General features: G+C 38.8%; 1 protein-coding gene across 4 annotated transcripts in view; it reads right to left on the minus strand.

Moving 5' to 3' along the window:
* Positions 1-11,312: 11,312 nt before the first annotated feature.
* The window catches only part of MYB (MYB proto-oncogene, transcription factor), a 35,394-nt gene continuing 20,213 nt past the window's right edge, over positions 11,313-26,493 (minus strand). The window contains exons 13-15 of one of the 4 annotated variants that reach the window (XM_032651808.1): positions 26,353-26,463; positions 23,512-23,619; positions 11,313-12,590 (exon numbers count right to left, since the gene is read on the minus strand). In XM_032651808.1, coding sequence (XP_032507699.1) covers positions 12,474-12,590; positions 23,512-23,619; positions 26,353-26,463 — 336 coding nt within the window. In that variant the 3' untranslated portion in view covers positions 11,313-12,473. The remainder of the gene's footprint in view (positions 12,591-23,511; positions 23,620-26,352; positions 26,464-26,493) is intronic. The other 3 variants (XM_032651812.1, XM_032651810.1, XM_032651809.1) reach the window with 3 other exon arrangements.

Here is a 26,493-nt window from a genome sequence, read left to right on the forward strand (position 1 = left end):
AGATATAACAATTATAAATATATATGCACCCAACATAGGAGCACCTCAATACATAAGGCTACTGCTAAGAGCTCTAAAAGAGGAAATCGACAGTAAGACAATAATAGTGGGGGACTTTAACACCTGACTTACACCAATGGACAGATCATCCAAACAGAAAATTAATAAAGAAACACAAGCTTTAAATGACACAATAGACCAGATAGATTTAATTGATATTTATACGACATTCCATCCAAAAAACACAGATTACACTTTCTTCTCAAGTGCACACGAAACATTCTCCAGGATAGATGACATCTTTGGTCACAAATAAAGCCTTTAAGAAATTTAAGAAAACTGAAGTCATGTCAAGCATCTTTTGTGACCACAACACTATGAGATTAGAAATCAATTACAGGGAAAAAAACGTAAAAAGCACAAACACGTGGAAGCTAAACAATACATTACTAAATAACCAAGAGATCACTGAAGAAATCAAAGAGGAAATCAAGAAATACCTAGAGACAAATGACAGTGAAAACACGATGATCCAAAACCTATGGCACGCAGCAAAAGCAGTTCTAAGAGGGAAGTTTATAGCTGTACAGCCTACCTCAAGAAAAATCTCAAATAAACAATCTAACATTACACCTAAAGGAACTAGAGAAAGAAGAACAAGCAAAACCCAAAGTTAGCAGAAGGAAAGAAATCATAAAAATCAGAGCAGACATAAATGAAATAGAAACAAAGAAAACAATAGCAAAGATCAATAAAACTAAAAGCTGATTCTTTGAGAAGATAAACAAAACTGATAAACCACTAGCCAGACTCATCAAGAAAAAGAGGGAGAGGACTCAAATCAATAAAGTTAGATGGACTTCCCTGGTGGCGCAGTGGTTAAGAATCAGCCCGCCAGTGCAGGGGACACAGGTTTGAGCTCTGGTCTGGGAAGATCCCACATGCCGCAGAGCCACTAAGCCTGTGCACCACAACTACTGAGCCTGTGCTCTAGAGCCCATGAGCCACAAATACTGGGCCCTCGCGCCACAACTACCGAAGCCCGTGCGCCTAGAGCCCGTGCTCCGCAACAAGAGAAGCCACAACAATGAGAAGCCTGCACACCACAACGAAGAGTAGCCCCCGCTCGCCACAACTAGAGAAAGCCCGCATGCAGCAATGAAGACCCAACTGAGCCAAAAAAAAAAATAATAATAAAATAAAATTACTTTTAAAAAATAAAATAAAATTAGAAATGAAAAAGGATAAGTTACAACAGACATGGCAGAAATACGAAGCATCCTAAGAGACTACTACAAGCAACTCTATGCCAATAAAATGGACAACCTGGAAGAAATGGACAGATTCTTAGAAAGGTATAACCTTCCAAGACTGAACCAGGAAGAAATAGAAAATATGAACAAACCAATCACATGTAATGAAATTGAAACTATGATTAAAAATCTTCCAACAAAAAAAGAAGTCCAGGACCAGATGGCTTCACAGGTGAATTCTATCAAACATTTAGAGAAGAGCTAATGCCCATCCTTCTCAAACTCTTCCAAAGAATTGCAGAGGAAGGAACACTCCCAAACTCATTCTATGAGACCACCATCACCCTGATACCAAAACCAGACAAAGATACTACAAAAAAAGACAATTACAGACCAATATCACTGATGAATATAGATGCAAAAATCCTCAACAAAATACTAGCAAACAGAATTCAACAACACATTAAAAGGATCTTACAACATGATCAAGTGGGATTTATCCCAGGCATGCAAGGATTATTCAATATATGCAAATCAATCAACGTGATACACCATATTAACAAATTGAAGAAGAAAAACCATATGATCATCTCAATAGATGCAGAAAAAGCTTCTGACAAAATTCAACACCTGTTTATGATAAAAACTCTCCAGAAAGTGGGCATAGAGGGAACCTATCTCAACATAATAAAGGCCATATACAACAAATCCACAGCAAACATCATTTTCAGTGGTGAAAAATTGAAAGCATTTCCTCTAAGATCAGGAACAAGAAAAGGATGTCCACTCTCTCCACTATTATTCAACATAGTTTTGGAAGTCCTAGCCCTGGTAATCAGAGAAGAAAAAGAAATGAAAGGAATACAAACTGGAAAAGAAGAAGTAAAACTGTCATTGTTTGCAGGTGACATGATACTATACATAGAGAATCCTAAAGATGCCACCAGAAAACTACTAGAGCTAATCAATGAATTTGGTAAAATTGCAGGATACAAAATTAATGCACAGAAATCTCTTGCATTCCTATACATTAATGATGAAAAATCTAAAAGAGAAATTAAGGAAACACTCCCATTTACCATTGCAACAAAAAGAATAAAACCTAGGAATAAACCTACCTAGGGAGACAAAAGACCTGTATGCAGAAAACTATAAGACACTGTTGAAAGAAATTAAAGACAATACCAAGAGATGGAGAGATATTCCATGTTCTTGGATTGGAAGAATCAATATTGTGAAAATGACTATACTACCCAAAGCAATCTACAGATTCAATGCAATCCCTATCAAATTACCAATGGCATTTTTTACAGAACTAGAACAAAAAATCTTAAAGTCTGTATGGAGACACAAAAGACCCCGAATAGCCAAAGCATCTTGAGGGAAAAAAACGGAGCTGGAGGGATCAGACTCCCTGACTTCATACTATACTACAAAGCTACAGTAATCAAGACAATATGGTACTGGCCCAAAAAGAGAAATATAGAACCATGGAACAAGGTAGAAAGCCCAGAGATAAACCCACGCACCTATGGTCAACTAATCTATGACAAAGTAGGCAAAGATATACAATGGAGAAAAGACAGTCTCTTCAGTAAGTGGTGCTGGGAAGACTGGACAGCTACATGTAAAAGAATGAAATTAGAACACTCTCTAACACCATACACAAAAATAAACCCAAAATGGATTAAAGACCTAAATGTAAGACCAGACACTACAAAACTTTTAGAGGAAAATACAGGAATAACACTCTTTGACATAAGTCACAACAAGATCTTTTTTGACCCACCTCCTAGAGTAATAGAAATGAAACCAAAAAGAAACAAATGGGGCCTAATGAAACTTAAAAGCTTTTACACAGCAAAGGGAAGTATAAACAAGAACATGATGGAGTATGGGCAATGAAAGTTCATATGGCATGGGCTGCGGGAGGACGCAACAAGAGGAAGTGGTGACCAAACCCTCAGAATGGGAGAAAATATTTGCAAACGAATCAACAAAGGATTAATCTCCAAAATATATGAACAGCTCATGCAGCTCGATATTAAAAAAGCAAACAACTCAATCAAAAAACGGAGAGAAGACCTAAATTGACATTTCTCCAAAGAAGACATACAGATGGCCAAGAGGCACATAAAAAGCTGCTGAACATCACTAATTATTAGAGAAATGCAAATCAAAACTACAGTGAGGTATCACCTCACTCCAGTTAGAATGGGCATCATCAGAAAATCTACAAACAGCAAATGCTGGAGAGGGTGTGGAGGAAAGGGAACCCTCTTGCACTGTTGGTGGGAATGTAAATTGATACAGCCACTATGGAGAACAGTATAGAGGTTCCTTTAAAAACTAAAAATAGAATTACCATATGACCCAGCAGTCCCACTACTGGGCATATACCCAGAGAAAACCATAATTCAAAAAGACACACGCACTGCAATGTTCATTGCTGCACTATTTACAATAGCCAGGTCATGGAAGCAACCTTAATGCCCATCGACAGACGAATGGATAAAGAAGATTTGGTACATATATGCAATGGAATATTACTCAGCCATAAAAAGGAATGAAATTAGCTCATTTGTAGAGACGTGGATTAATCTAGAGACTGTCATACAGAGTGAAGTAAGTCAGAAAGAGAAAAACAAATATCGTATATTAATGCATATATGTGGAACCTAGGAAAATCGTACAGATGAACCGGTTTGCAGGACAGAAATAGAGACACAGATGTAGAGAACAAACGTATGGACACCAAGGGGGGAAAGCAGCGGCGGGGGGTGGTGGTGTGATAAATGGGGAGATTGGGATTGACATGTATACACTGATGTGTATAAAATGGATGACTAATAAGAACCTGCTCTATAAAAAAAAAGTAAAAGTAAATTTAAAAAAAGAAAAAAGCTGAGGAGTTCTTTCTGAAATTCCTGCTTTCCAAGAATCCCACACTCTTCCTTTATTTTATGGTATCATCAATTTTATGGCTGTACAGATTTAATAGCAATTTTCAAAGAAAGAAAAAAATCAGACCATGTTAAAAACATATCCTGATGTAAAATGTTAAAACATGAAAAAGGACATTTTAGGTTTAGAGAAATATGGTTATGAAGATTTAGAGAAAAATGTGAAATAGACCATTTTCTTAGTACTTTGGGGGTATCCAAGACCATATTGCTCTGCCAGTTATTTGAAAATTATGTATATCAAATTATGTATAGTTTTGAACTCTGCCTTGCATGAGAAGTGCTCAATAAATATTCAACAAATATTACACTTGTTGGATAAGTGACTTAGATTCTTGGCAAATATCTCTTACCTGTTGTTTTCTATTCTCTTTGACTTGTATATTTATGCCCCTTATTTGTCTCCTCATTGTCATTTGGTGGAGTTTCCTGATGGAGTGTCATTAATTCATGTCTTCAATACACTATGTTCAACCAGAATACATGTTTCTAATGTCCTTTCATTTTGGAAGATTTGAAATAGGGGAGAGAAATGGATTTGGGATGATCTGAGTAAAGCCAAGTGGTTATGACCTTATGCAATAACCATCTTTCCAGTGTGCTTCAGGCTGGTCATTGTTCACTGCTTGCACTGACTCAGAAATTGACCAAGGAAGGGAAGTTGAAAGAGTCTTCCCATCATTAGGTAATTGGGACCAATAAAAAATAGGTGGATGAATTTACATTCTTTAGGTGAATAAAAGAAAATCGTAGCTCTGTCCTTAACATCTGCTCCCAAACACAGGCTAAGGGTGATTTATTAATTTTCAAATTCAGTTCAGAGGAGGTTTTCCATCAGGAAAACCTAACAATCTTAAGTACTCCAGTGTCTTTGGGTTACTAAAGCTTTCTTTGAATTTCATTTGTCTTTGATCTGAGGACCTCTGTGTGCTTTGTAACTATATACAGGATTAAATACTTCCTCCATTTAAATAGAAATCCCAAAGCACAGAGGTGTAAAGTGACTTGAACAAGGATTTTCAGTAAGTTCATTAGAGACTGGTTTAGAACCAGGGGCTTCTGGGTTAAAATAGTGTTGTTGTTAGAGATTCAGATACACGGGCATAAAATTATGCTTCCCCACATCTTGTAAAAATCGAACAAAAGGTGGATCTGAAGGCCAAGGTTAGCATTAACTAACAATACCTGTCACATAGTAATTCTCTGGATTTAAGAAACTCTTGTTATAGTTATGGGCTTAATATTTTTCAAATATTCTCTAGACCAGTGGGCATTTTAATGAAGAATTATGGGCTCCACTGGAATTGAACGCTATGGGGAGGGTTAGAATGAAAGCACAGGGTTGGGGGACTAGAAGGCTTTTCCTAAGGCCTTAGTGTGATCCCCTAAGACCACCTGCCTTAGAATCACCTGGAAGCTTGTTGAAATATTTCTAGCTCTACACCTGACTCATGAATCAGATCCCTGTGGGCGAGGTCAAGAATCTTCATTTTAAGTAAGTTCTCAGTGTGTTTCTGATGCCCCCAAAGTCTGAAAACCACTGGAATATAAGAATATGTTCTAGATTAAGGAGTGTAATAAAAGAAATGTTAAAGTAAGCTGAAGATACCCTCGAGAGCAATACTGGCAGGATTCCTTAACGGGCAAAACACCAGGCAAATCAAGGACTATGCCATATTTTAAAAAGTCTGTTGAAGATTTAGTGTTTGAAAACGACAAGGAGGATTTTAGATAAATTATTGGTTGAAAATATTCTGCTCTTAAAGGGGAAAAGTGTTTAATGCAAACGATTCTTCCAAACAATTCTTTCTTAACTAATTACTTTATATAAGATAAACTATGAAAACAGCCTTGATATACTTCAGATCAAAGGATATTTTTCAATGAGATTTTCTGGGATTAAAGCATATTCTTTTGAAATTAAGAAGCAGTAGGAAATATACTGTGTACAATCCAGTTAACTGGGTATAAAATTCAGACTGCAATCATTTGGTCCTGTTAACATGAGGTTTAAGTTTATATTATGTATAAAAAAAGGGATTTGAACAGAATTATTTCTACAAATCAGGGGTAAATTAATCATTTTATTTCCCTGAACTAAAATCATTCAATGACCACCCATATCTCTAAGGACTAAGTCCAAACGCTTGCAGAATATTTATATGACTTCCTTCTCCAGCCTCATGTCTTTCCCCCAGGTTTCCCATTCGGTTTCTTCTCATTCTGACCTCTCAGATCTCACCAGTTTTCTTCTGTCTGCTGGGAACCTTCCCTCTTTCTCCTTTCTTCTCCAGCATGTAGTCAGCACTTAACACATATTGTATTATTGCTAATAATTTCATTACTGACAATGGAGAAAAGTGGACACATTAAGATATATTTTCAAGGTAAGAGTAGTCAGGTCTTTCTGAGCCCTTGGGTGTAAGAGGGGTGAGACATCAAGGATGATACTTAAATTTTTGGCTTGAGAAATGAAGAAATTAATTTAAAAATTAGGCCTAATTACTGCAAATGAGAAAAAAAGAAGCATTGAGTGATTGCAAGTTTTGTTTTGTTCATACTAAGTTTAAGATACCTATGGGTGAGGGAGAGATGTTAACATGGAATAGGATACAGGAGTCTGGACTTTCAGAACAGGGTTAGAGCTGAAGATAGAGATGGTACTTAAAGCAACAGCAGTCTTGAAATCCCTTGGAAAGAATGATGTAGAGAGAAGGTGGAAAGGACCACTTCAAGGCCAAAGGGAGAAGGAGTAGCAAGCAGAGGTAACCAGTGAGGAAGGGAAAAAAGCCAGAAGAGGGTACCCTGGAGCCAAGAGAGGAAAGTGATTCAAGAAAGTGGGAGTGGACTTCCCTGGTGGTCCAGTGTTTAAGACTCTGTGCTTCCAGTGCAGAGGGCGCAGGTTGGATCCCTGGTCGGGGAACTAAGATCCCACATGCCATGGAACTTGGCCAAAAAAAAAAAAAAAAAAACGAACAAAAAAAAAGTGGGAGTGTCGATTCTGTTGAAGGCTGCCAATGAGTGAAGTAAAATGAGGCTTAAGAAGTAACCACCGGATTGGGCAACATGGAGGCCACTGGTGACAATGACGAGGGTGAACATGATGGAGTCGGGGCGATGAAAGTTCATGTGGCATGGGCTGCAGGAGGACGGCAACAAGAGGAAGTGGTGACCAAAACCATAGAAGATCCCTTAAGCAGTTTTGCTGAAAAGAGGAGCAGATAAATGGGGCTTTTTGATGGTGATATGGGATAAAGAGAGTGTTACTTTTTACTGCTGGGAGATGTAGACCATGTTAATGTGATAAGAATGATTTGGGAGAGAGGAAGACACTAGCATATAGGAGAAAGATAGTATCTGCAGGATGAGGCCTGGAGGATATAAAGGTTGCAGAGGCCAAATGGAAGGGCCAGCCCTTGTTTGCAGCCAGGAGTGTTCGTCCATGCTAACAAGAGGGAAGGCAAGGATGTCAGTACATGTGCTGGTCTGTGGGTGGCTTTGGTGTGGGACGGTGAATACTTATATTTTGTCATGGATGTGTATGAGTCAAGGTTATCAGTTGGGAATTGGTTGGAGATGGGATGGAGAGGGCTGAGAGAAAGTGGTGTGAAATGGTTGCCCAGAGGGAGGGAAGAAAAATACACTAGAGAATATCTCCAGGCAGTACCATTGCCTAAGTGTCCATTTGCAATTTGTCATCATGAATTTAAAGTAAGACAAGTCATTATATTTGGATGTTTTTCTCCAGTAAACTTCAGATGCTACCCTCACCCTGCTGCCCCCCTCTTTAGCTTGGCTTTGTCTGTCAGTCCTGCTAGATTCTTCCATGGAAACTTCTGTGGCTCCCCCAAGTCTAGATCTGGTCCTCTCCAGTGGTTTCTGTTACCCCTATACGAACATACCATAATTGTCCACTTATGCATCTGTCTCTCCCATCAGAACATAAGCTCACAGAAGGCAGGGAATTTTTTTTTTAGATTTATTTATTTTATTTTTAAATTTATTTTTGGCTGGGTCGTGTTTTAGTTGCAGCTCGCAGGATCTTCACTGAGGTGCACGGTCTTCTCTCTAGTTGTGGTGCACGGGTTCCAGAGCTTAGTTGCCCTGGGCATGTGGGATCTTAGTTCCCTGACCAGGGATCGAACCTACGTCCCCTGCGTTGTAAGGCAGATTCTTTACCATTGGACCACCAGGAAAGTCCCGGGATTTTTTTTTTTTGCGGTACGCGGGCCTCTCACTGCTGTGGCCTCTCCCGCCGCGGAGCACAGGCTCCGGACGCGCAGGCCCAGCGGCCATGGCTCACGGGCCCAGCCGCTCCGCGACACGCGGGATCCTCCCGGACCGGGGCACGAACCCGTGTCCCCTGCACCGGCAGGCGGACTCTCAACCACTGCGCCACCAGGGAAGCCCCGGGATTTTTTAATCTATGTTGTTCTGAGTTCTAACCCCAACTTCAAATACAGCACTTAGCATACAGTAGGTGCTGAACATATACTAGTTGAATAAGAGAAACATGGTCCATAAGGCAGATATCAGTCTCTCCAGTTTCCACATTAGCATCAAGAACATTTGTGTCAAATGTTAATTAAAAAGAATTCTAACCTATTTGTTGCCCAAACGCTAATTTCCCTAAGATTTATAGTTCAGCTTCCTCTTACTGTAATTCCCAAAGTTACTACGTATAATTGTATACAATTTCACTTCATTTCTTAAAAGAGGTTTTGCCTTTTGGCTGATTTCTTTCCTTTACCCTCTAAAAATGATGAATAAGGAAGACCTTATTTTATAATTGCAAGATTAGAGGAGAAAAATAAGCACCAAACTTGTAAGTATTTTAAGTGCGGTGTAACAGATCTGCCCGTCACATTTTATCTACTAGATAGTTTTCTTTTTCGAATTAGAAACCCATGCGTTTAAGGAAAATATACCCCATATTTCCCACATACAGTTGTACAAGAAGGAGAAACATATATTTAAATATGTTTAGTAATATTTTGAATGATTAGGAGTATTTTGAAAAGATATAATTTAGATTTAAAGTTAATTTTAATACAAAGAATAGATTTAACACACAATCAAGGATGTGGGCCTCAGTGGTACTTACTTCTCCATTGCTAGGTTACAGACCTGCTTTTTCTTTGACGATAGTCATTATAGTGACTTATGTCATCAATAAGCATGACAACATTTTACAAAGACGCAAGAATGCATTTACTATTTCATATAATCTTCACAATACCCCACAACCTTGAGATGTATTTTTATCTCCAATATAAGTAAAGTAAAGTTTAGGGAGATTAAGTAAAACTCTTACCAAGTCACAGAGCTGGTAAAGGGCAGAGTCTGAACTTAAAACAAGACTGTTTGGGCTCCAAAACTGATTTTCTTTCAATAAAGCAGCGTGGAGAACCTCTTATTGGAAGTCCCTCATGTTGTTAAAGGTCTCTTGCAGTTCTAATGTTGTATAATTTCTAAAGAGAATAAGTTCTTCCTTGTACATTTTATTCACCTTGGATTATCAGCCCTATTAATGGCTGAGAGACAGTTTAGGATATTCTCTGTGTCTCTCCTATTCTCCGATGTGCACATGTGGACTCAAACTTTACACATAGTGACTCAAAAGGACAACCATTGTTTGGGTAGTAAGTAATGCTGTTTCCATTTATTTTAGTACTGGAATCTCTGCGGTAGACAGCAGGAGAATTAAAAAAAATGTCTAGGACAGATAAAGGTTTTAGAGATGCTTGTGAAATGGGTGCTACATTAATGTATTTATACATAAAACCTAAATTTACACTTCATTAGTTTAGGTGCTTAGTCTCTAGTTATTAGGTTATGTGCTTATTTCAAAAGTAAATATTTTGGTTCTATATAATGCTGAATTCACTCTTGCCATTAATTTATTTTAATAGATATTCAATGACCCCTAAGTTGAACTCTGCAATTGGCAATGCACATTATCGATGAGATGAACATTTGACACACAACACAGCATGCATCACTTAATTATGGAAAGCTTATGTAATAACGAACATTTGTATAGTGCATTATTTAACAAAAGTGCATTGTAGGAATGAACTCATTTTACAGATGGAGAAAAAAGGCTCAGAGAGGTTAATGACTTGTTCAAGTTCAAGCTCCTAATAAGTGGCAGAATTAGCACCTCGAAAAGACTCTGTGGGTGTGTGAATGTAATAAGCTTCCTAACACTGAGATGTGTTATTATCTATTAGAAAGACAATCAAAGAATACTAAGTGGTCTTAAAGACTAATAATTAGGGGCAACAGATCCTTGGCTCTAGGAACACCAAGTGCATCATGCATATGAGAATTCAAAATATGAGTTGGAAAGGAGTGACTAAAGGAAATTGTAAGGAAACTATGTGAAAGGGATATTGTAGCACAGTGAGGAGAACACTGAGCTGAGAGATGGAAGCCAGTGGAAGTTGGACAGAATGGATGCCTCGGCTGGGTCGCCCTGTCCTTACCCCAGTGGAAAAATGTCCTCTGGCTCTGCCCCAGGAGGCTGATCAGCTGCCTTGCATCCAGGTACTCCTGTACCTTCTAGCTTCTGGTTGGTTCTGCAATGAGGACCCTTGGCAGAGATGGGAGGGACAGGGAATATAAAGTTAGGGATTACCCTTGGCTCTCTTTCTGTGAGAATTCCAAAGGTCGCTGCTCCTCTCAAGAGCTCCTGCTTTCCATGACTCTCCCCTTCCACATGACAGTGTCCTTCAGGCCTGCATCCATGAGCACGTACTACCCTTTGTGGTCCTGCTACCCGCTGCCCACATCCGTGGTATTAGTACCCTTGTAAACGACCTCTCCTTGCATTATTCTAATTCAAACGCTGCTGGAACCCTGAATGATAGATTCTGGACCATTCTTCCCAGCTGTCATTCTGCACGTGATTATTTTGGGAACTACTGAACTTGGTTTGCTTGTCCTTCTTTCTCCAAAGTTATAATTCTTGGCTTCTTCAAGTGAAGTTCAGATGGTGTGCAAATTATTAACAGAGGAAAGTGCTCTGCTTTCACTCCATTTTCTTAAAATTGTAACTATTGTCCACAGTCGAAAGTAAGACAGAAGTCAAAAGTAAGTAAAATAAGGGCACAACTTTATTTCACTACAAGGCAGTAAGTACACTGTCATATCAAAAGTTCAGTGCCGGCCATCTTGCACCGAATGTTCTTAAGGCAGCAACTGGCTATCGACCCCAGCTGCAAACACAGGTTCTGTGTGGCAGTTCTGAGACTATACACTTAGAGACCACGGGGAATGCTGATTAAACACATAACCCCTGAATTAAAGAACAGTTAGGCTGAACTCAAAACAAAACATAGGACTTCAACAACACAGATCTCCCAAGAAAGAAGTGCAGTGCATGCTCTTATAAACCAACAATAACAAAAGACAAAAAACAACCACAAATGCAAAATCTCCCAAACAAGTTTTCCAATGTATTACAAAAGGAAAAAAAGTATATATATATATATAAAAAATAAAAAAGTTTGAAATACTAGTGCATAGTCAATTACCTAACACCAAGTTTCTTTTCTCTCCGTCCCAAGCTCTACTGCCCCTCTGATACTAGCAGCATGTCTACAGGCTAAGACCATAGCAGCAAAACACATTTTTTTTCATTTGGCATGTACAAAATTAAATTACTGAATAAAAATATAATTTTTTATAAAACTATTTCATACAGTAATAATTTTTAAAGCAAGCTAACAAAAAAAACCCTCATAAAATGGTTTAGTACAGTAAATGTACCTCCAATGTTATTAACCATAAATGAGCATTTACAATATTGATTACTTATTCCATGGTGTTAAGCCAACATTTATAGTAATGCATTGTGTTTAGTGATTGAGAAAAGTGAAATATTGGAGTACCTTTTTGTGTAAAATTTCAAAAACCCTATCACAGAAAAAATACTGGTCCTCTTAAAATACAGATAAATCACTTTATGTTTTCTTTTTTTTAAAATCTGCAGTAAGATACTAACTGACTACAATTCATGACCTAATAATTTAGGTAAGACTGTTATTTATTAATTTTTTTTTAAAAATTCGTTTAGTTGGGTGAAATCTGATACGATTTCATCCACCTAAATGCACTTGGTGCTGTTCTCAACTGTTGTACCACAACAAAAATAGGCTCTTCTCCCATTCATGAAAAGTTTCATGTAGAGGAATGCTATATCCCAAATCAACTTGAAGTGTTCTGAAAACCATAATGCTTGTCTGCAAACGTCTCACATGACCAGAGTCCGGGTTGAGAAGGCGTTCACGTATTTACGAGCCTGACCGGAAGCCGTCATCTGATCGTCTGTCTTCCCACAGGATGCAGTTTCCCAGGCACCGCTACAAGGCTAATGGGGAGAGAGAAGGCAATGGCAAGGTCAGACCGGGAAGCACACACTTTAGCCCACAAATGGATTCCCAGTCCCAGCAGGGCCAGCAGAAAAAACGGGTGACCTCCAGACAGCAAGTAGTAGACACCAGGGAGCCTTTGTCAGATAAAATCTTCCCTCTGACAACCAGGAATCCAGCATTCTTAAGTGATATTAATTATCAGAAATTGTTTATCGCGAAGAGAGAAAACCCACTCCAAGCAGTATGATAAGATACAGCTGTATCTTCACACTTGAGTGCCTTTTGTCTATTAGGAGATTTTACAGAGTTGGAGACAGGAATGAGTCTAATCCCCCAGATACCTAAGGTGAGCTGTGGGCATTTACTTATTAAGCAAACTGGTGAGTGCTTGAGCCACCCAGCAAAGAAGCTCCTGTAGGTGCTGGAATTGATCAACACCTACTAAACATAGTATATCTTTTTAAACAATTAAATTGATTAAGTTCAGTTATGAAAATTTAAATTTATCAATTAAAATGGATATTTATCAATTAAATACCAATTAATTAAGAAATATCGGTTTACTTGGATAGCTTACTTTTTAAAGATACAGGATGGAACTAATATCTCATGGGCAGCATCTCGACCCTTCACACACATGATCTCATTTACACAGCACAACTACCCTGGGTGGGAGGTTCATTCTCTCTTAAACTGGGCAGGAAATGGAGACTCAGAAAGTAAGGATAACTTGTCCAAGGCCACTCTATGGGTAACTAGAGTAATGGTTTTGAACGTGTGTCTGTCTTCTGCGAGCCCTGGCTCCTGCTTTCCCTCCATGTTGCTTCAAACCAAAATATGTACTATTTGTGCCCTACTTAGTTCCCAAAAGGATTTAAGATGCTTACAAAGTAAATATAAGCAAAGAGAATTTAAAAAGTGGACAAGGCAGGGTCACAGAGAAATGTGGAAAAAATAAATAATACGAAGAAGAGGTGAGATTTGTAGTCAAAACACTTGCCATGAACTATAATGCACCGGCAAGATGTAAACTCCAAACATGGCTCTGAGCTCTCTAGCAGTCAATGCAAAGAAGGAAACAGAAACACAAGCAGATATAAGATTTGCTGTCTATAAGCTCAAAATGAAATCAGTGGTTTTAAAAAGCACAACTATTCCTAGTATTGATATCTAAGAGGGATGCTTTTCATGGACAAAAGAAGAATAAGAAAAGAAAGGCCTCTGCTGTCCTTTAAGAGAAAAAATGAACACATGTGAAACCGGTGGAGTGACGACAGGCAGATGAAAGGTTTGTGGTCCCACGGCCAGAGGAGGAGGAGAGGGGACACCAACGAGCAGCCAGGGCCATGCTCTAGGCAAAGGGCATGAATAGGCAGGGTTTAGATAGACAAGTGGTAAAGAGGGTAACCCAGGTGGGAAAATAACATGAAAGAGTCAGGAAGCTGCAGTTTGTACATTGCTTGTGGGAGGGACTGGGAGACAGAGAGGAAGGGACACAGTGGATTAAATGACAACATTTAACAAGTGCTTACTACACACCACTCACGCTTCTAAGTATTTTACATGTATCATCTCATTTAATTCTCATACAAAACACCAGTGGCATAAGTATGGCTCATTACACATGTCTTACAGAGCAGGCAATTTTAAAGGAAGAGAGAGCTGAGGCAACACCCTTAAAGTCACCCAGCTAAGAAGTGATGAAGTAGAAATGTGAATCCGGGCTCTAACTCGCTGCTTCCATTAGCGTTCTTATCAGTGGGAAATTGTAGGGTCCGGTCAGCAGGGCCTTGGAATGCAGGAAGAAGTGCTTAGATGAGGTGTCAAAGTCATCAGACTTTTAGCAAATAGGTAAGACAATTCCAAATGAACGTGGTATTTGTATGGTGATGAGGCTTCCTTGCCTAGGGTCTGGAATAAATTTTCAGTGACATAAGGTTTACGGTGCCATGTTTGTAACCTGTAAACTTTCACAGGACACAAAGTAGATTACCCCGTTTCTGCCCAGTCTGTCGTGCCATGTCACTGCCAATGTAAAGGCACCATCCAAGTTTACACATATTTACTCTCAAGGCTCAGAGGCTCAATACATAACTTGAAATACTACGTAGGCAAGATTGATTATCATAATATTTTCCCGGAACTGTGAATCACAAAAATGACAGGACAAAGATGACAAGGCGTTCTGGGCTGACTTCTGCCATTGAGTCACATTTAATGTTTTACTAAGTAAAATCACCAGAGTAGTTTAAGCATTCTTTGATACAGTCCTGAATAAATGATGTTTGTCTAGTTTGAAGGAAGTGGGTTACATATACATATTTCTTTGGTGTGTTAACTGCCCATCCAAGTCTCATATTTTAGTTTAGTTGACTGCTTACAGGTTGTTGCTAACATTTTTCAGTGCAGCACTGAAACACCTAATTGACACAAGGAATCCAATTAACAAAATAAAATTTAATGTTATCATTGTAATTTTGAGCTTGTATTTGTAGTGACACACATAGAACATATATGACAATGTGACATATAATAACAATGTGACATCCTAAAATGTGACATACAATAGCAATATGACATATACTAACTACCATTTGAGAGTGAATAGTTAAAGATGATGGCTGTCCATCACGAGTACTATGCAGGGCTTAGAATCAGTGATGTACACAGAACAAAGTACATGGATCTTAAAAGCAAGTGACTAAAGAAGATGCAGAGGGCTTCCCTGGTGGCGCAGTGGTTGAGGGTCCGCCTGCCGATGCAGGGGACATGGGTGCGTGCCCCGGTCCAGGAAGGTCCCACATGCCGCGGAGCGGCTGGGCCCATGAGCCATGGCCTCTGAGCCTGCATGTCCAGAGCCTGTGCTCCGCAACGGGAGAGGCCACAACAGTGAGAGGCACGTGTACCGCAAAAAAAAAAGCAGAATGAAATATCTTAATATGCTAATATCTTATATGTAAGCAAAAAATAACAAAGATACACACAAAACCCAAAAATACATATTTCAAAAGAATACATACAAACAAATGAGGGGGAAGGGAGAATGTAGGTGAAAACAGAGATAAAAGTGAGGAGCAAGGAAGAAAGGATTGTTTCTGTTTTTCTCTGGTTAAGAATTTTTCTACTTAGCTGTGCTTCAATTAACATAGGATTAATTTTCTATATTAAAGTAAATTAAGTATCCTAAAATCCTATATTAAAAGAATCTCATGCTTGCTTTTACAATGCCTCTTGGTAAAAGTCAAGTTCTGATCCTTGACAACATAGTACTTAATTCGGGATTCCCAATGTCTGTTCAAGAGAATCTAACACAGTTATCGGCTTAGTATATTTTCAACTTGGACTTTAACTGTGTTCTTGTTGGATCTCCCAGATGGCTCATCACTTATTCATGTTTGGCTCTTCCTCCAGGACCAGATATTTAAAACAAGATCAATATAAAGAAGGTGCCATATATTTTTAGTTAGTACTTTGAAAACACTTTTCAAACAGTCAGCTTCCCCCAAGTCAAAATGAAATTTATGAAGAAATAAATCAAATTGACTGAACTATCCGAATTTCAGAAAGCAGAGCATTTGAGGGGCACCTAAGCCCTGAAGCTCAGAGTTGAGGGAGGGCAAGACGACTTGGAACACCTGAACCTCCCAGTGTAGACAGACACCAAGACACAGTAGCCACTGTGTGCAAGAACCACTGAGCGCAGAACAAAAAGGCGAACGTGAGTGGGCAGCTCCTTTTCCGCACCGTGAGAGTACAAAGCAAGCACTTCTTACAGCCATGAATGGAAATACTGGTCAGAGCAGACACATACCTACTTTGTGAAGGTAAAGGAAGAGCAGAAGGTCGAATACTCGGGTAAGAAAGGAAATGCTGAGGTCCACCAGCCAAAAGGGCAGCTGCCTCCTACTGCTATTTCTTTCTCCCTCCTTACCTTGAAGCCCTGGGGCCCTGGGCCAACTTTTCAAGCTGATGGAATAGTTCTGACAAAGGAGGATTAAATGTCTTTGTGCTAGGAGGATGTTTTTTAATACTGTCAAATAGATCCTTGGGCACCCTCCTCATTCCCTCTCCTTAAATGTTAGTTTCATTTACACTAAAGGATTAGTAAGAATTACAGATTTTGGGCTTCCCTGGTGGTGCAGTGGTTGAGAGTCCGCCTGCTGATGCAGGGGACACGGGTTCGTGCCCCGGTCTGGGAAGATCCTACATGCCGCGGAGCGGCTGGGCCCGTGAGCCATGGCCACTGAGCCTGCGTGTCCGGAGCCTGTGCTCCACAACGGGAGAGGCCACAGCAGTGAGAGGCCCGCGTACCCCAAAAAAAAAAAAAAAAAAAAAAAAAAAGAATTACAGATTTCGGCACATGAATTCTTGCTAAATGACTAACTCATGGTGCTGTTGCAGACATGTCACTCTACCCTAATTCATTACAACATTAATAATCCTACTGCACATCTTCCTTCTCTTGCCCGCGAGTTATCTTACTTAGCCCATAATTTACCTTTAATTGCCCCTGGGCAGAAGTGAACTGAAAAAGGACTGTCAGAGGTCTAACTGGGATATCCTGCTGAAGCACTTTAAATAAATATGCAGATCCTTTATATAAAACAAGACAAAAAATGAGACAAGACCATGTCCACAGGTGGTTTTCTGTCGGAATTAAATTATCTCCACATTTTCACTTAGAATATGAATGGTTTTTTTCATCATGCTGAACAAGAACTGCCATTGTTGTTATATTCATAGAGCAGCTTCATACAGTAGCTGCTGCCGTCAATAGCCTTGGCAGGGCATGTGCTTTACAGTTCACAGACCTCATAAGAAACTTGCGTTAAGTCATAAAAAAATGATTTTGCAAAAACAAAACAACTTATAAGATGGTGTTATGTTTTTCTGTTTCATTTTTTAAAATAATAGGCAGATATAAATGGTGTCCAAAAGACTAAGAATTATTTGATAATTCCATTTAACCTATCTGAAGAAAAGAATTACTCTGGACTAAAATTCTAAAAGTCAGAATTCCTTCCCAGTGGGGCATCCTTTAAAATGTATTAGTTATCTAAGAGATAATGTTGAAATCTTTAGCTGTATCTTGAGAGTCAAGAATAAACCTGAGATGAAGTGTGGCTAAGGTAAGGTTAATGGTTATCAAACTTTTCCCACGCATAAATGCTTCCCTATGTCTGCACAAAACAATTAAATGCTCCCAACTTCAGAGTTGCTAACTTTTCATAGAAAAGAGACCTAAAAGTTAGCATGGGTCAAAGGTCCAGATGGTGATGGAGGGTGTTCCATCCACCAGTGCCTCCACATCCCACCCATGTCTAAGTTAACAATCACTAATAGGGATGGACTTTTCCCAAATTTGGAGTTTGTCGCCAATGTCTCTAGGGTTCTTTTCATCTTACATGTTGATAGACTTCCCAACAGTTGTAATCACATAGCCTCAGATGTCACAATTTTTTAGAAGAATAGCTCTTTCCTTAGTCACATATTGGTTTTCAACTATTAAGATTAAGATAAGTGCCAAATTGCTCTAAAGCAATTCTATCTTTGTTGGCCCAAGGAAGATTCAATATCACAGTGTTTACCAAACCGAACCAAACAAAAAAGAATCCAGGTCGTGTACTCTCTGGGGTAGAGCACTCTGAATTTGAGCTCAACTTGCCTTCCCCACTCATTTAGCCTTTCTCAGTTCACCCCAAAAACTGTACATGGTAAACTTGCTTATTATATAAGATATATTGAAAGCAGGTCACTGAAATATTATTGACAGCTATGTGAAATCTTGCCAGGGCAAGTGGAAAAAAGTGACCCAAGGGAGAACCAAATGGATACAGAGGTATCCAGGGGAGTAGGTCAACAACAGCACACTAACACAAGAAATGCCTGGAAAGATCTATGTCACATGGAGACGGACTGTTTCTATGTCAGTTGACATGCCAACACAAGCAGCAGAAAAATAGAGAAGACCAGTAAATCAGTTGTTTCATCTCCATAACACCAAAGAGATCTGACTACCTTTATTTCAGGAATCAGTTGAATCAGCAATCTCTTTTGGTGACCCACTGACACAGTTCTGCCAGAGTGGAGCAAGGAATGAGAAAGAACATGTGAGAGGAAATAATACACCAGAGTGCAAAGTGAGGCCTCCTTGCCTATGTTTCTAAGGACAGGGACAGTGCATACCCTTTGTCTGAAAATAGGTACCACCAATGTACATTGGCAAGTGTGCCGCCATTTTTTTTTTTTTTTTTTTTTTTGCGGTACGCGGGCCTCTCCCGTTGCGGAGCACAGGCTCCGGACACACAGGCTCAGCGGCCATGGCTCACGGGCCCAGCCGCTCCGCGGCACTTGGGATCTTCCCGGACCGGCGCACGAACCTGTGTCCCCTGCATCGGCAGGCGGACTCTCCACCACTGCGCCACCAGGGAAGCCCTGTGCTGCCATTTTGAAAGTAATATTATATCCATTTGATCTTCATAGAAACCTTGTATGATAAGTGGAGGAAATAACTATAGTCCCCAATTTAAAATGAGAGCATTTTCATCTGAAGAAGTTAATGAATTAAAAACATGCAGTTAGAAACTGCTGATGTCTAGACTAGAACCCAGGTGCCTGTTGCCTGCATGCTAGCTTATTACACTCCTTAGCAATGCCAATCATGCAAAAAGCAATCCAAAGCACATGGAACTGAAGAAGTGAGCTTCAACTGCTTGCAATAATATCGTAAGATGCTTTGATGCTGTGCAAATGTGTTTAAGTATTAATGGCTTGAGAAATTTACTTAAATTAAACTCACTGTTTTTAAAAAGTAAGGCTAGGACAAGCCAAGTCAGGAAATTAAAATTTAAGGCTGTCATTCTGTGGTTACAAAAAAGAGGAAAGTGAGTGAGTAAAAAGCATATGAACACATCTTTTACATTTGGGTTTTAAACAGGAATAAAAGGAAATTATAATTTAAGAGAAAAATACAGAAGTTCAGAGGCTTATAACTTAAGTACAGTTTCAGGTCTACCAATGAAAACGTCTACCTTAGGAAATGTTTATTGGCATAATGTATTTATTTCAAAATGTAAAGCAAATTGAAAGCACATTGAGAAAAACAGGCAGTTCTTTTCTCCTTGCTGAGGGAGCTGTGTGTGTGTGTATGTGTGTGTGTCTGCCTTGGGCTCTTTCAGGGTAACTTTCGAACAGCAGAATCCAGTAGTGTTCCACAGTGAATCTGCCTTTCCTGCTCCAAACTGCAAGCTTTCTAGGCTGAATGTCTATTTCCTCATTTGTGTATAAGCTTCTAGACTCCATTCTCTACTACCATACAGCGTGAGGAAAACAGCACAATGGTCTGAAAATCTCACATATTCTGAGCTGCATGAAAGACACAAATATCAAAAAATGTCTCAGGACATTTTTATTATAAGAGTCCCTGTTTGTTTTTACAATTGAAGTTAAGGCAACTAAAAAAAAGAAGAAATCCAACTATTATGCAGCTGCTGCAAATTCCTTTTAAAAAAAGATCAAGCATAAATAATTTCAAAACCAAATATAACACTGTGCATAATGGTTTATAATAGCCTCTAGACATTATAGCTTACGGACTAGGGGTTATATGGAAAGCGCTGAGTTATTAAAATTCTTTGCTTCTCAATGACAACCCGCATAAAAAATGGGCATACTTAGCACCCTGAGTTTGGTCTCTACATACCATTTCCCACTAAAAGGATCACAGCACCTTAGGGAAATGGCTGGTTCCAAGAAGAGAGGAAGGAAATGTAACTATTACACGTATTCGTGTATAAGCACATGCATTTATATGTGCATTAGAAGCTGAACTATAAAGCCCCAATATTTGGGGCCTCAAAACAGTAACTACTCTGTCTAAAGTGTTACAGCTATAATTAAGCCAAGGATCATTACCATTGAAATGACAGAACACAGGATTGCACAGTTAGTGTAGTCTTCTATAAACTTTTCTTGTACCTACGTAAATTTATTTAGTCAACTAGATGGATAGACAATCAACTGTACTCCACAAATGACATTTTACATTTTAGAAGTTTTGGAAATTTAAAATATTTTAGGAGTCATATTTAGTTGTTTTAATTAAATGCACTCTAACAAAAATGTCTAGATTGTTTGGTTAAAATCCCATTTCACATTTGATTTATTATAAGTACAAATGACAAAATTTCTAGGTTATATAAAGTACTCAAGTTGAATAGCCAGATCATTTAACAAATGCACAATATGTTCAACAATACCGTTCATGAGAAATCTGCCTAATTAGGTCAAATTGAATTATCAATGGAAATATACGATAAAGCATAATGGTTTTAATAAAAAATTACCAAATTGCTTAAAATCACCTACATAAATATTGTTGAGTCAGGGTTATATGAAATATAGGCAATATATGCTTAAATATTTAGAATCACCTGATGCATTTTCTGATATTTATCACAAAACTTTGAAACATTTTAGAAATCACATATTTCTATGGTACGAGAAGCTACGTTTCCATGACACAAAATGAAGGAGATACATGGTGCGTGCCATTCACTCATTCATTCTTAAAATGAATTAGTTATCTATTATAGCAGGTTATTAAAATATATTTGAGTGGTGTAAATCACTAAAACCATATAATGTAGATAGAAGCATTGACTCCAAAATCAACTTATAGGTCTCAATTATTTAGTTTAGTGGAGCCGACAAATGTTACCTTCACCATGTGATGTACGTAGGTGGCTTAATCTCAATATACAGTATCAGAATCTGTAGAGTGCCACATATGGCTCACCAATATACTAGAAAATACTGACTAATAAAAACAGAGCTACTAGACTTCCCTGGTGGTGCAGTAGTTAAGAATCTGCCTGCCAATGCAGGGGACATGGGTTCAAGCCCTGGTCTGGGAAGATCCCACATGCTGCGGAGCAACTAGGTCCTTGCGCCACAACTACTGAGCCTGTGCTCTAGAGCCCGCGAGCCACAACAATTGAGCCCGCATGCCACAACTACTGAAGCCCGCGGGCCTAGAGCCCATGCTCCACAACAAAAGAAGCCACCACAATGAGAAGCCCGCGCACCGCAACGAAGAGTAGCCCCCGCTCACTGCAACTAGAGAAAGCCCGCGCGCAGCAACGAAGACCCAGTGCAGCCAAAAATAAATAAATAAACTTTAAAAAAATAGACCTACTACTTAATACTGAGTTTCAAAGATAAGTAATATTTCCATCAAATAAAATATAAATATGCTGATAATAAAGTTCCATACTGATTTTTTTTAAATTAGTATCATTAAAATCTTCAAGGTAAAAATTAGACAACCTATTTTTTAGAAATCTGACACTCTTGCCAAATTTTATGTAATATGTATATTTTATATCTGTACCATGTTTGGCTGGATATATTTTATTTATATCTGCATAAAGGTTTAGATTTAGGTTTTGCTAAACACCATTTGGTTAGGCCAAAAGCTTTAGGATTTAGTTTTAGGGAAAGAACCAGGGGTTTTCAACCTACATAATGATAACTGTCCCTAAATATATATATATGTTGCACTTTGCCACTTAGAATGCACTTTTTTTATACTATTATAAATATCGGTCAGATCCTAGCCTATGTTACAAAATATACATAAAACTCAACCTAGTTTAATTAATGCACTAATAGCACTAGTCAAATTCTATGCTCTGGTTATAATCCTTCTAATCCCCTTTCTTTGTCCCCCATATGTCCCCCTTCTGTTCTTTTCCTCATCTTCCAGTTCTTTGCCATATTCTGAGTCTTCTTCACATGGCTACCCAAGCCTGATTGACTCAGGAAGGACTCCAGATTCCCCGCAAGGACAGACTTTCCCTAGTCCACACTCCAGTCAACAGTCGCCTTTCATCAAAGCAGTTGGATCAGATAGAAGCCACAAGGAGAGCAATCTGATGGAATTAAGACACAAAGTGTGCCTACAGCCCTTCCAGCTGTATTTGTCTTTCTTAAAAATAATGCTAAATATCACAAATGCTTTAAAGGAGGTAGTCTTAAGGGTCTCACAATTTGGAGAGAGAAGGCCTACTGCAGTGATGGGAAAGGCCTTCCAGGAACAGGACACTCTTTCAAATCACACTGCCTAAAACAGTGCCTTTCCCTCACAGGACAGCTGTGACTTTCCACTTCCTAATCCAGGTTCTCTGCATGCTGCAGGGGCTATGGCTTTTCCCTCAGTGTAGCACAGGAGGATAGAGGGGAGGGCTCAGCAGGTGGCTGGGTATTGGGCTATTGAATGTTGGGAAATGCTTTAAATAATTTAAGGAAACAAATTTGCATTCTTATTTACATTTGGCTCAGGGTTAATTTGGAATTTGTTGTATCTCAACAACATACACCTCCTTCAAAAAAGGGAAATCTCTTTCGATATTAAAACCCGTGAGCAGATGTTCAACTACAGATTAGCCACATAACACTGACAGTTGAGTTTGTCATTCTGATAGTCAAATATGTTGTAATTCCTTTCTAGCTATCTAATTTCAAACTTCATTGAAAATCTAAACAGGGTCTGAGCTTTGATGGCTTAGTGAGGGAGCAGAAAACATAAAAAATTTTGAAACTAAAATTAAACTATACCAATTTTTTATAAAACCTTTAAAAGTAGAAGAAAGAGGTATTGACACATGTGTAATTAACAATCTTAGTCTCAGTCACAGTAAGAAATGTTTCACTTCATCAGGCTTTGGGAGCCTGCTCTAATAAAAAATTTCCAGTGAGTCTCATATGAGTGGCAACAAGGAATTTTAGGAGGTTTTTAGACATTGGGAGTTGTTTAAAAGCGTCACTCCTCTATGTCTAAAATGTTTTTCTTTTTTAAAAAAAAAAATTTTTTTTAGTGAATGACTTTTAAGATACCAATGTTGGAATAATAATTACCTGCAAGGGACTCGCCAGGGACCTGTTTTTAGGTACTGTAAATGCTTTGAGAACATTGTCTTCATCTTCTGATACTGGTGTCATTAAAACGGAACTTGTAAGAATATTCTAAAGGGAAAGAGAATAATTTGAAATTTAAATGAGGTTGGATAATAGGAGAGCCGACACAATTCTAACACTTTAGAGAGTAGATTACTGTGAGTTGATACACATTGGCAGGAAAAAAATGCAGGTATTTGCCAGAAATTCTCTTCCCAATGAGCTAAACTGAGAACTCAACTATGTACTAACACTAATCCCCACTGTGGCAAACATCACTAAAGCAAAAAGCTTCAGGGTCCCACACAGTTCTAGGCATGAGGCAGGCACTCAAAATACATCTGCTAAATGGATTAATAAATTTGTGCTTTTAAAAATTTACTAAACTCTGGTGAGAGAAATGTTTATTTTATATATTGGTAAAGAAATATTTTTGACTTACAGATTAATGGCAGTATAATATAATGGTGAAAAGTATGGAATTTAGAACTAGACTAAAGTTCTAACCCAGAACCGCCACTTATAAGCTATACAATCTTGAGTAAGTGACTAAGCCTCCATGTGCCTCAGTTTCCCCCCGGTGTAATGGAAATGATAATGTTACCAACCTTGTGAGGATTAGATGAGTTAATGTATCTAAAGCTCTTAGACTATTACTCACCACTTAGAACACACTGAATAAATATTAGCAATTGCTATTAGCTTTGATTCTTCATAAGGGGAAAGGGCAATCATTCACAAGTTACAAACTTTAAAATCGATGGATAACCAAGGGCAAAACAAAAGAAAACAAAACTACCAAGCCACGAAAAGACACAGAAGAAATTTAAGAGCATGTTACTAAGTGAAAGAAGCTAGCTGGAAAAAGCTACACACTGTATGATTCCAACTATATAATATTCCAGAAGAGGCAAAACTAGAGACAGTAAAAAGATCAGTGGTTGCCAGAAGTTGGAGGGATGAATAGTAGCAGAACACAGAGGACTTTTAGGGCACTGAAACTACTCTGCACGATACTATAGTGGTGGATAAATGTCAGTACAAATTTGTCCAAATCCATGGAACGAATAACACCAAGAGTGAACCCTAACATAAACTCTGGGCTTAGGGTGATGATGTATCAATGTAGGCTCACTAGTTGTAACAAATATACCCCTCTGGTGGGGTGTGTTGATGATCGGGAGGCTGTGCATATGTGAGGCCAGGGGATATATGGGAAATCTCCGTACCTTTTGCTCAACTTTGCTGTTAACATAAGACTGCTCTGAAAAATAGTCTATTAAAAAAATGGTGGTAGGGCTTCCCTGGTGGCGCAGTGGTTGACAGTCCGCCTGCCGATGCAGGGGACACGGATTCGTGCCCCGGTCCGGGGGGATCCCACGTGCCGCGGAGTGGCTGGGCCCGTGGGTCATGGCCGCCGGGCCTGCGCATCCGGAGTCTGTGCTCCGCAGCGGGTGAGGCCACAACAGTGAGAGGCCCGTGTACCGCAAAAAAAAAAAAAAAAGTTAACAGGGTTAACTATTATGTTAGTTTAAAAAAAAAAATGGTGGTAAGCAAAGCAATGCAATATCGGGTACAATAAAGGGAATTTACTATGGACACTGTGATTAGCATTATGCTAGATGCTACATAAAACCAAACAGGAGACAACTTAGCAAGGAGGAAATACAGGCATCCCCTGCTATTCAAAAGTTCGCTTCACACCACTTTGCTTTTATGAAAGTCCTACATTAGTACCTAATATTTTCACTAACTGCTAACCAAAAGAAACCTGAAGAGAATTTTCGCTTTTCTTTTGCAGCCACAACTGTTACAGAGGCAGCACACACCCTGGGCAGTTAGAGTGGCACCACCAAGCTCCTTCCCCAGGCGCTACACTCAGCATCTCAGCATCAAGCCCCATAGTTTTGAATTGTGTGAGTACCTGTGCTTTATGTCAATTTCCTTATTTTTATTCACTTTTTATTGAAGTATAGTTGATTTAAAATATTATATTAGTTTCAGGTGTACACCATGGTGAGTTGATATTTTTATAGATCACATATCATACACAGTTATTAAAAAATACTATCTTATCTGTGCTATACATTACGTCCCTGTGACATCTACTTTATAACTGGGAGTCCGTACCTCTTAATCCGGAGGTACGGACTACCTTGAACTACACGAAACCTATTTCGTCCCTCTCCCCACCCCTCTCCCCTCCGGCAGCCACTAGTTTGTCCTCTGTATCTGTGAGTCTGCTTCTATTTGTTACATTTGTTTCTTTTTTTTTTTTTAATGTTATTTAATTTTTGCACCTGTTAGCAAGATATGTCCGAAGGTAAACTGCTTCTTTGCTTTATGTCATTTTGGCCTACTAAAGGTATCATAGGAATGCTCTACTTTCAGATAGCAGGGGAAACCCTATACTACATTTAGAAGACAAATAAGTAAGTTAAAAGAAAATGTAAAACTTAATATTCTGTTTTCATGGAAATGTGTATATACACGCAGCAGATTTTTTAAGTGGCAAGGACTCAGATCATAAGAAAATAAACAAAAAACAAACAAACAAAAAACAAACAAAAAAAAACAAACAAACAAAAAAAAGAAAATAAACAAGTCTGCAATGGAACACAGTCTATTTCCAACACGTGTAGAAAATCTCACTTTATATTCAACATTAATAATCATAAGAAAATAAGCATGTGAGAGAATATTCAGAAGTATGATGCACTAAATGCCGAAACCACAGTGGGCCCACATGCCACACACAGAATTCTGTGAGCCTCCCACATCTCATAACATGTCATAACTTACGGGCACATCTGCCACAGGCGACGCCTGTGTGAACAGCTGAGTGTTCAGACTCTCCCCTTCCCAGTGGTCTGAGCAGAAGAAGTTTCCTGCTTTATCAGTTGGAGATTCCACCTAAAAGCAAACAGGAAGTGCTTTGTTGTT

The sequence above is a fragment of the Phocoena sinus genome, chromosome 12 (genome assembly GCF_008692025.1).
Source record: "Phocoena sinus isolate mPhoSin1 chromosome 12, mPhoSin1.pri, whole genome shotgun sequence".
Classification (NCBI taxonomy): Eukaryota; Metazoa; Chordata; class Mammalia; order Artiodactyla; family Phocoenidae; genus Phocoena; species Phocoena sinus.